The sequence below is a fragment of the Morone saxatilis genome, unplaced genomic scaffold (genome assembly GCF_004916995.1).
Source record: "Morone saxatilis isolate NCDOM2014 unplaced genomic scaffold, NCSU_SB_2.0 Contig15, whole genome shotgun sequence".
Classification (NCBI taxonomy): domain Eukaryota; kingdom Metazoa; phylum Chordata; class Actinopteri; family Moronidae; genus Morone; species Morone saxatilis.
Genome location: NW_023339707.1, coordinates 12,600,530 through 12,614,053, shown reverse-complemented (window position 1 = coordinate 12,614,053; position 13,524 = coordinate 12,600,530). Strand labels below are relative to the sequence as shown.

At 40.4% G+C, this 13,524-nt stretch overlaps 1 protein-coding gene across 1 annotated transcript in view; it reads left to right on the top strand.

Moving 5' to 3' along the window:
- Window positions 1–1,001: 1,001 nt before the first annotated feature.
- Window positions 1,002–13,524, top strand: part of LOC118324534 (vasopressin V2 receptor-like) — a 12,989-nt gene continuing 466 nt past the window's right edge. The window contains exons 1-6 of the mRNA XM_035656941.1: window positions 1,002–1,370; window positions 2,257–2,334; window positions 7,960–8,348; window positions 9,302–9,547; window positions 9,795–9,941; window positions 10,999–11,563. Coding sequence (XP_035512834.1) covers window positions 7,962–8,348; window positions 9,302–9,547; window positions 9,795–9,941; window positions 10,999–11,563 — 1,345 coding nt within the window. The 5' untranslated portion in view covers window positions 1,002–1,370; window positions 2,257–2,334; window positions 7,960–7,961. The remainder of the gene's footprint in view (window positions 1,371–2,256; window positions 2,335–7,959; window positions 8,349–9,301; window positions 9,548–9,794; window positions 9,942–10,998; window positions 11,564–13,524) is intronic.

The window sequence follows — 13,524 nt, the reverse complement described above, 5'->3', positions numbered from 1 at the left end:
AGAAAAACAGCCAGGTTTTCTGACATCATGGGACAATTTAGTCTCTGCTGGACAGGGATCAATGGCTTTGGGCTAGACAGACAGTGAGTGCCCCATGGGTATTGCATGGTGTCTGTCAGTGTGTGTGCTGCTGGGGGCAAGTTGGGAATGATATAATACTCGTAAAATGTCAATGAACTACAGTTTCCTTGTTATTTGCAGCTTTTGGGGAAAAAGTAAGAGGAAGCTGCAATTTACTTGTCAAAATAAATTTGGGTTCGTCGCCACCATTTGGTTTTTGTGTGTGCATGTGTTCAACGTGCGTGCCTAAGACTTTGCGTGTGTATGTATGCTTGTCTCTATGAATTCACTCATTGTGTACACCTGTGAGAGTTTGCATGCTTGCCAACTGTATTTCCTTACGATCACACGTGTGTGTGTGTGTGTCTGTGAGAGACAGAGACCCTTGACATTAAAACTAAAAGACAGCAATTTTTCTTCCACCTTTACACTAACCTTCACTGCTCTGTGTGTAAACCAAGGGCGTGACCTGCTGTTGGCCCAGCTGACTCAGCCAATCGGCATTCCTGGATTGGTGGAAGGGCACCGGCCCTTGTCCACCAGCAACAAAGGAGATGATGGAAGGCAAGCGAGTGCAAAACAGGGGCCAGCTTTGAATAAAAACACTAGTGGCATGTATCAATGACTTACACAAGCCATAAATCATTACAATGAGGGGTGGAGCTTTTATTGTCTTGCTTTCTCTTTGTCACATTCGTACACACAGACACACACACCACACACACGCACACATTAATTTCAAAACAAGTTTGCACATACACACACACACACACACTCACTCTCTTTCTCAGTCTCTCTCTCTCCTCTGTCTCTCTTATACACTTCATAGGTATGTATAACACCCTCCCTCCACTCCTTGCTGCACGCTCCACCCTCAGCCCTAGAGGACAGGCTGGTTGACCCAGGAGGAGGGGATAGTGGGGAAGGGAGGGGAAGGTAAGAGCAGACGGAGGGAGCTCAGATTAATTTCTGCTGGTGCTCCTGGAGGCACAGCACATTGCGAGAGCATAACGTGACGCACAAGGAGCCGGGACACACATGGCTATCAAATGGATTATTCTGAAATACACTTGTGAACTCCAACAAAGCAAGGAAAATACAGTCAGCAGGCACACAAAGGACTTGCACAGACCCTGCAGAACTCCGCTGTCACACTGACAGAAATAAAAGAAAAACTAAGTGTGTGTGCATCCTTCTTAATTCATTCAGCTGATATTACACTGAACAGAGGACTTGGATTGACAGCACTGAAGGTGTCAATTTGGGTAAAAATCTAACAGCTTGTTGTCACACACTGAAGTGGATCATAAGTAAGTACTTTTTATTTACTCTGTGGTGAATGTTTGTTTTGATTACTAATTCTGGTTGTGATATAAATACTAATATTAGTACAAATACTTCTAATTATAATCCTTCAATAAAAATCACTTTACAGCTCAGTGGTCTGTAGGAGCTCAAACTTGTTCATATAGTCTGTGAATGGATTTGTTTACTGACCAATCTAGGTCATCTCTCTGTACATCTCTCGATTCCACACAAGACACACATATACAACTGAAGCTCTGTGTTCAGTATGTCACAATTTATACTATATTTATACTGTTAACTAGTAGGTCTAATTTTTCCTAAAATACAAATTTAAAAAAGAAAGAAAAAACATTTCATTTGTAATTAATAATATTGAAAAAGAGTTGGAAAAACATTATCTATTTTAGAAACCGTACCATAAGAGTACACCTGTTTTGGAAAGTGCAGCTATGACTGAAATGAATGAATGTACAGATTATACATATAGGCACACTGGGAAAATATTCCACATACTTTATTAAATAATACTGGTATCAAAAAGCTTATACAACATATACATTGATGATGATTTTCACATGATTCACTAAATGTTGGCATCTGTTTATTTTAAATGATTGAGTATCACATTCAGTTGATTTTACAAATAAATAGACACACAGCATGTATTTACCATGCCTCTCAGTCTTGAGTTCAACATATGTAATGTGTGTTAACATATACAGTATGTCCAGCACATTACATTTTTATGGCTTAAAAATTTTAAATGCTAATTTTTTCCGCGGATTAAAAAACCTCAGGGGAACTGTCAGGTTGTTAATGTGATCTGCTCTAGCATGTAACGTTAATGGACTGTCTAATGGTGACGGCTGTTAATGCTTTGTCCCATAGTCACCGAGACTGACGAAAGCAAAGCGCACCAAGAGAAAAGGACACGCGTGAGAAAGCTTACCATGCACTGACAACAAGGTGAGAGGTGACAGAAGGCATATACTCACCTTGGGTGCTCTTCTTTTATGTGCGTGCGTGTATGTCTGTTTCTTTGTGTGTGTGTGTGTGTGTGTGTGTGTGTGTGTGTGTCCTGCCCTTATTTTAAAAGGCAAATCAAAGCTCTTTAGATGATAAAAGGAAATGTGTTGTCCCTGAACGGCTGTGTATTTATGGTACACACAAGTCCATCTCTTCAAAGTTCATTGATTTATTGCCTAACTTTTAAAATATGTGTGCAACAGAACAACTAAGTACTTGATATATAGATGGAAACGTTTTTCCTCACAGTGAAGCAATGCTCATGATCACAGCAAAAACACAGACTTTAATTCTCATTGAAAGCCTGAATATCTCTGTCAGTTTCCAATAATGGCAATTAAAATAGTTTGTCAGTTTGGTAGAATCATTTATTGTTACTGAAAGCAGGAAGCTGTTTGTATCAAACAAAGTGCTCTAAATGGGTTTTTTCCCATTAATCATACACTTTCTGTCTTTTTTTGTGTGTGTTTGGCTCTAATATATTATATGCACAAAATTACTTTCCTGATTGTTGCCCCCATAAGGAAAAATCATCATCATCATCATTACTGTTTTTTTCATGGTCAATTTAATCTGGTCTCTAACAGGGAGATCATTTCATCCTGTTAATTTCATCATGTAGCACAGATCTGACCACATCAACTACAAACCTCCAGACCTGTTTTTACGGCCCAGTTTCCATCTTTCAGGGGGAATTCTCTGAATTTTATATCAGCTGTGTGACATGAAAAAGGCCCTGTTTTGTTTAGGGCACACGCTTGTTGCCAGTATGCTGGTTAATGATACATAACAAGGAAAACACAGTGGTCTTATGAACAGGCTTTATCAGTGCTGATAAGGGGACTTGGACCTTCTTCAACATCAAACCTAGCGAGTTCTGTCCACTGGCTGGTGGTGTATTATGAAAACAAACTTATTGCAAAGAGTGCTGCAGCACACACAGAAGTGAAATGTGTGCAAGTAATGACTTTATCAGTGTGTGCAATGAGGTGTGGTCCCACATGATTAACATTTAATGGGTTGTTTGGGCATGAGAGTAAAAGAAGCAAGTGTTTACTTTTAGCGGCAGAATCTAGAGCCTGAGTGAGACACAATGAAAGAGAGGAATACATCACAGATACAGAGCTGTGAATCAGATTTTAATAAGTACAGCAGGTGCCTCTACAAATTGAAATGCATAAATATATGCATAAGTATCCTCCTGCCGTTGAACCGACTCATTCTGGTGGGAAATTCATGCTTGCTGCATGGTAGAGTGTCAATGGGGATCTAATTTATGGTGAATTTATGCTACATGTGAGAGCACCAATGGGGATCTAAGAAGAAAGCATGGTCATATCTGCATTATTATGCAGATGAAATGCTGCATAGCCCAGAGTGTGGCTTCAAATGACTCATCCAGGCCTTTATTTTGTCAGAATCTATTGATTGGTATGTACCGAGGAAAAGCAGCACACAAAGCCAAAGCTTAAGTATATCACACTGTGTGATCTAATATTTGATTCACATGTATATTTTCAGTCGTCCTAGATGTATATTGGGCCAGACTTTTTTAATCCTGTTTCGTGCTGCCAGAATCTCTTAATGAGGGTGATCATTCAAATCAAACAAAAATAATAAGCATATCAAGAACCACTTCTGCTGTAGTTTTGATCCTTAATGACAGGAGATGGTGGATTTGTTACGACAGAAGAGAGTGGGTGGATGAATGCAAAAAAAGAAGAAAATAACAGGTGAGCGGGTAAATTAGAAAAGAGGAAGAAAGATGAAGCAAATTAGAGGGGGAAATTAGAACAGGTTGTTTGAGTGTACACTGGGCTGCTAATGAGGACAGAGAGGTCCTCATTAATCAGATTGGGTCAAACCTGGTCAAAGGGAACTAATCAAGGGATTGACACGCACACAAGACAGGTGGGGAAGTGATGGATCTTTCATTATGTCTGGATTACTGCACCTAGTGCCTCAGCACCTGTTTGTCTGCCACCGCTGCCATCACCATTTCATGTTAGCTACTGATTAGCTTTAAATCTGCCAACCTGGTTCATCCTCACTGTCGGTGTCTTTAAATGCAAACAAGGTGCCCTGTGCATGAAAGAGTAATAGAAATCTGTTTCACTGCTACGCAAAAGATGGCAAGACAGAACTAAAGAGAGGTAATATTTTGAACACATTTGAAAGTACAGGAGGTTCAGTGTCCACCTCCTGTTTTCTACTTTTATTCAAATTTCAGTTTCTTGTTAAAAAGTATTTTTTATTTGACTGTGAATAAAAAAAATACTTAAAGGGCTACAGCAGTAGATTTACATCAGCTCATTTACTACATTTGAACCTTTCACATATGTGCTTATGTCGTATCGAATTTATGACAAAACTATCCTCTAAACTTAAATTATTGTGAAAATTTGTCACATAACCGATTATCTCATACCAAAAATATGTCTCTTCAAGGCATTTGGTAATTAACATACTTTAGGAGGGTTTAAGACCACACAAAGAGATAATATTTGGATGTTGGCATAGCTGGAACATGATGTAGTTTGTCAAAAGGAATGGCCAAAACATGTGCGAACAGCAAGAAAAGAAGACAGAGATGTTGAAAGATGTGAATGGATGGCAGCTATAATGTTGTCTTGCGCGTTTTAACTACCTGTTTCTGTCCTCCCAGAGGTACTGTAGACCTGTGTGCAGGGAGAGCGGTATAGGATGGGGGAAGACATGAAAATGGATGGTTGCACACAGGTTTGCATCTGGAGAGGAGAGCAAGAGAGGGATCGACTCCATCATTAATCATAGTGAAAGCTTTAAAGTAAAGGGAGGAAGCAACATACTTCGCCAACTACTAAAACCAATGTCTACAGTCCATCCAGCACAGAGAGATGGAATAATTTGTGCTTAACATTAACTTGATCAGACAGATGGGAATGCTTTTTGGGCTTGTGTTATTAAAGAGAAAGCAAAGCAGAATACATTTTCAGAGACAGAGTATGTAAAGGAATATGTTAAACTGCATCCAGCACAGTTCTGCAGTTAATATTTACCTCCTCTACCTATACTCGGTTTAAGGAATTTCCTCTGAGAACAGGAAACATCAGGGCCAGAAGTTTTGAACTATGCGTGGGTCTCCTGTAGTTGAGTCATTGAGCAATTTTAAGATAATCCATCTTGATTTTTTGGATGCACAAGTCATGCAAATGAGAAATGAGAATATTTGGAGAAAATACTTTGTGTCCTTCAGGAGTTCAGGGAAACAGGGGCTAATTCAGAATTTATCAGAACAAGACTGAGAGAGAACAAGAGATGGAGCAATCCTTTGTGAATCTGTTCAGGAGGAAATGCCTCACACACATTCCCATATATGATCAACAGATAAGTCTAAGACACAATTACATAAGATTTCCTGCCAGTTATTAATCATTTTTTAAACTATTACAATTTTATTTTATTGAATACAATTTGAGGATATTAGTTTGGCATTACTGTAATACTGTGGATTAATTTTTTATGCCACAGTGGTATTATAGCACCTTGCTCAAGTCATTCCACCTTATCTTCACAGAAGCATACTTGAAAAGGGATTTCACATCAGGAATTAGTCACATGGGCAAATATACATAATGAGATTATATGAGAGAATAAAAGACCATGGCAGCACAAAGAATCCTCTCATGAATTATGCTGTAATTACAGAGAGGGGCACAAGTCTCCTCGGGTTTTCACAAAGAGAGGCCAGGAGATTCCTTGATGAAAAAAGGCCTCGTTGTCTCAACCCGTAATTTAAAAAAAACCTTGAAAAGGCAAAAATAATAAACAGATAATAAGAAAGAATATTAGTAACTTTGATCCAAATGACCTTTGAACAAGGCCGATATTTTAAGCAGAATTCTCAAAACTCACTAAAGCAATGCAGACATAGAGGAACGTAATAAAAGTTGGACTTGGTTAAGCCATTTATGGCAGTGTTGTGGTCGCCTGGTGTGGCAACAGGGATTCACTCGAATCAAAGAGTCGTTGTCTGACTTAAGAGAAATGGTTACGCTCAGATTGTTCCTGTCACCCATGGCTCTACCTTCATGCTGGCTAGAGAGGTCCAGCTGGCCTTTTCTGTCATGCATTCATCTGAATACATTCCTTTGGGAAAGCCAGCATGTATAACGCTTAACAATATGTTCAGCTGTGTTATCTCACGCACCCAGTGGTGAGTACGCTATTACTAGCAAATTGGCCATTAGGTCTCAGTAGGGTAGAGAGAACAACTTTGTAATGTCTTATTAGTCACATGCCATTGCACAATGCTACCACTGTATCACCTATTTTAAAAAGTCGAGCATTTCAAAGCACCTAGTCAGTGAAACATTTGTATACCTAACCACTCCTTGCACATTAGTCAAAACAATACATCAATATGGTGTCAATGAACAAACACTGTGATAAGCAGCAGCACATAACCCTCCTTGGAGTTATATTTGGCAACCTTCTCCTTCCTTATCTTATCATCCTCTTTCCACCTCTCTATTCTTTTACCTTTTCTGGGCTGTTTTTTTCCTTTCCTGCCCTTTCTCAACACATGCCTTCATCATTTTTTTTTTTCATTTTTCCTCCCAGACTTTCTTTTACTTGTTGTTTATTTGACCAAGGATGCCCCCTGCATCCCATGACTCTGTTTCTGAAATTGTCATCTCATTCCTATAAACTTTCTGTTCTTTTGAGCCATTTATTTATAAGCAAAGAAAAATAAACCTTAAATTCATTGAGATTAGGAGAGAGTGTGACTCGGGGAGGAGAGGAGGAGAAAAGAATGCCTGTGTGTATGAGAGAAGTTAGAGAGGGGGGAACAAAAACAGGGGAAAACAGGAATGTATGGGGGTAAGCATGGGATGAGAGCGATTATGAGAGCGGAGGTGAAGGAATAAGAGTGGTGGGAGAGAGGGGGAAAGCTGTCAAATCACCCTTGAGAAAATATGAAAAAGAAAATAAGCCGCGTTGGACTTGCGTCAAACTGAACTTGAAGCTTTGAGAGATGGATAAACAGACACACTGAAGACTTATTAAAAAATTGGAGACAGCACCAAAAACACAACAATATTCACATGGCAGCATGATTGGTGCAGTCTCTGGCTTTCATTACTTTCATTCACATTTAATAAAATTGCATAAGGAAAGCTATTTGTGGTGTACGATGTGAAAGTGTAACAGATGCACCGAAAACAAAGAGTCCCTGTGATTAATGTCTGCATGTATTTTAAATAAAAGACCAAAGTGTTTTGGGTTGGATTCTCAGTGGTTAGATAAGGAAAAGTACAAAATTACTCAGCTGACAAATTTGAGGGCAATTGGAGGAAATTTAATAACGAGGTCAGACATGATACTGATATTGTGATAATACAGAACAAGTAAATTGTTTGTTGATAAAATGTGTTCTTTGTAACAATCTGTATATAGACAGTCTTGTGACCCTGCACCAGTTGGACCTCTGATCACCATTTAGCACAGGGCATCATTTAAACAAACCAGAAAAACAACAGATTTTATTGGCTTTTCCACATTAACACGTTGTTTATCTTTCAGGAATGGAAAGCATCAGTGTGGAAACGGACTGGGATGGGTTAGCCCTCTCCTCTCTGGTCGCCACAGGAAGGAACAACTTCTCTTCCTCGTCTTTGTTTGTCTCTGAGCTGAACTCCCTCAATAGTTCTCACAGCGGGGGATCCTTCTTCGGGATCTTCCCTGAGAATGGTTCCACCACCACCACGCCTCACACCCTGCCCCAGCCCAGGGCAAGGGACCTGGGCCTGGCCCGGGCAGAGATTGCAGTGCTCGGGTTGGTGCTGGCTCTTACCACCCTGGGGAATAGCTTTGTGCTGTGGGTGCTGCTGAGGAGGAGGAAGCACAATGCTCCGATGCATGTGTTCATGGTCAACCTGTGTGTGGCTGACTTGGTGGTGGCCCTCTTTCAGGTCAGTTCACAACTTAACTTGAGACCCCTGCAGGAAGTATTAAATTAATTTATAAAAAATGTACGGATACAATAGCCTCGTCAGTTTATTGAAGCATTCATCATGTGAAACTTCTAAATAAGACTCTCTTAAAAAAACTCCACTTAAAGATTTTTCCAAAATGAATTATTAAATTACAATTAAGGTATTACGGTTTTCCTCTCACCATATTATTTGTCATGCATCATCAATTCAGGAAGCCTCATCTGGCCTTTTTATGAGTAGTAAGGTTGTTGTAACATATTTGTATTGCAAATTGCTCTTTTCAAATTTAATTGGACTTATTTGTGTAGCTGCCTTTATAACTGTGGTTTAAACGTGACTGGTGGTATACTGCCTGAATTGCTTAGCAACACAGTGTAAGGAGGTATTGGATTCAGTGCTACACTGAACTGTAAGGTGTTTCAGCTAGTCACAGCTACTATAAGACTTTTCTATGTTTTTTTTTAAAATTGTTAACAAATCCAATAAAAAGACCAACTGTCTCTCAAAACCTTTGTGACTTTCCCACCCTGTCTGTGTCTCTTACTCCTCTTACTTAGTTTTCAGCAAATGCTACTCAAGCATACTATTTTCAGCTTCAGAAGCTGTGAATCTGTTCAGGATGAACATTTGGTGCTTTAGAAAGTGTTTACACCAGCAGCAGCAGCAGCAGCAGCAGCAGGTGTATGTGTTTCATAGTAGTTAAAGAACAGGTCAGTGCCAGTGCTCATTGATGTTTTTTAATGTTTTATATCAGGTTTGGGCTACACACGATCAATTATTTGTTTGTTTTGGTCTTTTCATGGGATTTATCGACAGTAACACAAATACAGAATATCACTAGACTTAACTATAACCTTTAGTCCTCTTCTACATTTCCAGGAGCAGCTTTTATATAAATAACTCTTTTTTTTTTAAATCTGTGTTTCCAGGTTCTTCCGCAGTTAATCTGGGACATCACAGAGAGGTTTCAGGGGCCTGACTTGCTCTGCCGGTCCATCAAGTACTTGCAGATTGTGGGCATGTTTGCTTCCTCTTACATGATAGTTGCCATGACAGTAGACCGGCACCATGCCATCTGCTGCCCGTTGCAGGCTTACCGTGGGGGAGCAATGTCCCGCTGGAACACCCCTGTCATGGTGGCCTGGGGCTTGGCCCTAGTCCTCAGCATACCGCAGGTAGGGAGGAGTGAACAAACATCCAAACAATACCTCACACGCAATTACACACACAGTCACAAAAAAACACATGGTGAAATAGGAAATGAGAGCCCAGTGGGTGCTCACACCCTGATTGCTACAGTAGAACTCAAGATGTCGGTCTATATTTAGCTCGATGAGGCTATTGCAGTTCAGTTAATGGAAAAGAAAACTGACAGTCATGTCTGTGGGTGTGCTGACCACCTCCTTTTGTTCGGTCTGTCAGATGTTCATCTTCTCTCGCTCAGAAGTGGCTCCTGGAGAGTATGAGTGTTGGGGCCATTTTGCTGAGCCGTGGGGTCTGAAGGCCTACGTCACCTGGATGACCGTGGCAGTCTTCCTCCTGCCCGCCCTCATCATTACCATCTGTCAGGTAATACTGGTTTTACTGGCTGGATTCTCAATAATTGTACTGTCCACAATGCACAACTGAATAGGATTACAGGCTGTAGGCAACATTATCCAATAATGAAGCGTGTGGCATGAATGAAATTCTGTTTTGTTTTCATCGAGGGCGCGTTTGGCAGGCATTGTTTGATAACCCAAGGGGGACTGTGGTTGGTGTTATGTAGCATCCCATGGCGGATAGGCATTCTGGGCTGCCTCCCATCAGCCCTGCTGCTCTATTTAGGGAAAGATATTTCCAGGGTCCAGCTATTTCCCCTAATTAACACAGCACTTGGAAGACCACTGCTGAGACGGCTGCTCAGAAAATCTGCCCACTCTGAGAACCTCCTGCCAGGAAGTGGAATGTACCAGATCTCAGCCAAACATAGAATCCCTGACCTTTTTTCATTATCGAATTTCAAATTGAGATGCCTCTTTAGACATTTTTTCAGAAGTATGATGAAGTTACTGGAAGAAGGAAGTCATTCAATCAAGTTTCAAATGAGCCGATTAAGTACATGTACTGTAGGTATATACTGTATGGTGTTGTGGATTGGAGTGCACTTTCTATACATACTCTCATAAAATGCTGTTTTAAAAGTCAAAGAATTGCAACGGTTGGCAGTAATAAACCTTAAAATCAATAAAAAGATAAAAATAGTATGAATCACTTGTTATTACTTGAATCAAAATGATTGTTTTAGTTTCTCAAGAGAGCATGAAGAATCATTTTGCTGCAATAAAATTTTATGGTAGCTTTTCTGATTCGAACAGAGTGGAGTAATAGTGGTATTGCATAAAAATGCCTGAAACTGGTTTATGGCTGATGGTGAAGGCCAACACACTCTCTCTTTCAGTCCAAATAACCTGTCACTGTTAGAGAAAAAATGCAAACAAGTCTGTCTGCAAAGAGCAAAGACAAGCATCTGAATCTGGCACGTGCCAGCCATAAAACTTAATCCGCGGCCCCTTAGGTCGTTGAATGATGCAATGCCTTGTTTCCCTCATATTAAACTGCGCTTGAAAATATTCTTGTTTTTCAGATAAGAATCTTCAGAGAGATTCACAATAACATCTACCTGAAGTCAGAGAGAATGGTGATGGCTGAGTTGAAGAAGAGCGAAATCCTCTTCCGCTTCCACGGATTTAAGAAGGAGGATGAGCGGGCCAGGGAGAGGGGGAGACGGTCGTCAGGAGGAGGGGGCAGGGACGGGAGAGGAGGACAGCTCTTAAAGGGTGTGAATAACAACCCTCACAATAATAGCCAAGTGGGCGAGTGTTACGACTATGTACCAGCCGCTATTCAATATAACAGCTGCCCTGGTGAACATGTGACAACAACAACATCACCTACACAGCAGCAAACACTGAACAGCTCAGATTGCCAGGAGTCCTACACGTCCTATGAGCTGACCTCAGGCTCACCTCGTTGCTCCCTTGACTATGCCCCCCCTCACCCTCCAGCCACTCCGCCTCCGAGCATCACGAAAGCCATGTCCAAGACAGTGAGAATGACCCTGGTCATCGTACTGGTCTACACTATCTGCTGGTCACCTTTCTTCATCGTCCAGCTTTGGGCGGCCTGGGACCCCAACCCTCCAGACCAAGGTTAGTCATGTCTGTTGTTCAATCAAAGTCAGCCTGATTTCAGGGGTGGGGTACCGCATTGCAACATTCACCTATGTCAGCAATTCAGCCTCAAAAAGCAACAAAAACAGACATCTGGGTTATAACCATTGCCAGTGAATCACTTAAGTTGTTTTTCTCAGAAGGATTGAGCCTCATTAGCCCATTTTATCCATTTAATGGTCCTAAATGTGCAAAACCCCTATCTGTTTTGCACTATAGACAGCCAAAAACGAAATCAAAACAATCAGGGCTGGTTTACAGCAGCAATCTCTGATCAATGCCGCTGTCCATCTTAGTGAGTCTAAACACGATCTCACTCATTATTCCAAGGACACCTCACGCCAGCTCAGATGTGGTAACAGTGAGTGAAATACAAGGTCAAAAACAATGTTTGCTTTGACCTACGACCAGAAACTTCCTGGATAACATCTCTGGCCTCTGTACATTTTTGCACACAACAGCATCTGTTGATGTCTTTACTTGCAGCCAGTGATGGAGCAAGAAACACTTGTGTAGCCCTAAGTTGTGCTGACAATATGGACTGAGTGGGTGTCCTGAGGCTAAAGACAAACATCAGTGGCCAGTAAATAACCTGCTTATATCCCCTGCTGCTTTTGCAACACTGCCAGATGCTGACATTTCATCAACAATGATCACATGCCAGCAGCTCGCAAACATAGTCCAAATCACAAGCAGACACACGGTGCGAGGCATGTAAGCTTGCACGCTCACACGCATGGGCACATGCATATACAAAGCGCACTCAGATGCAAGTATGCATACACGAGTGAGTCCTTACTGGCAGACAGCTCCTATCCCCACAGCACACACACACACACAACACACACCACACACACACACTAAATACGCATTAATACTGTTCAGAGCATGGAAACAAAAGTTTGCTCATGATGTGCAAACATAAGAATGTGTTTTTTTATACCTTAAAGGGTCCTATCTGTCCTCATCTCATAAAATATGCAACTTGAAAGTAATAAACAGAACAAGGAGACCAAAACTTCCAACACAGAAACGCATAGAAAAATAAAATGTGCTGTTTAATGTCTTATTGCCTGAACATCACCAAAGACTATGAAGGCTTATTTTAATAGGGTCATAAAACCCAGCCTAACAGTAACCTCTGTACAGATACTAATTTAAATATAAAAGTGCTGGTGTTCTTCTTCTGTGAATGTTCACACAGAAAAAAATATTTTTACTTGTCTAATCTTACCACATAGCAAAAATGTGCTATTGCCTGTACTGATGATCTTAAACAGACTTTTAGTCACATTCACCCATAAATTGGCTAGATTTTCCTGTACGTACTGAATGGTTCCAAGCACTGCACAGTGGCTGCCCACTGTCTCCTAACACTCAGGCTGGGTTAAATGCAGATAAATAGGAAATTTGCCTATGGGAATCAATAAGGATAATTTAAACAAGATGTCTGAATACAAAACTTACTTTTAAAAATCATCGTATATTACAAAATATAACAAAAACAATAACAGACATTTATTATTTGTAGTGTATCTGTGTATGTAAAAAGATCACAGTCTTCCCTGTTGTCCTCATTTGCCGTCATGGTTATTGATACTTTTTACATTACATAAAATGACTTTTTATTTAACAGAGGAAAACTGAAATCCCTCTTGGATATTTACCTGAAGAAATAAAATGACAAAACAATAAACATGAAAGTAGTTTATATTAGAAGACTGAATAATTTGTTGTAGATGTGTTTGTTACTATAAGAGGAAGAGAACAATGGGTGTACTACGATGCACATCTGTCCTAGTTGGAGGAATGTCTACTCATAACACAAACAAAGAATCACATTTTTATGCGTGTATGTGTGTTATGCAAATATTAATATGATCTAATGTGTGTGTGTGTGTGTTGTGTGTGTGTGTGTTGTGTGTGTGTCCTTTGCGTAG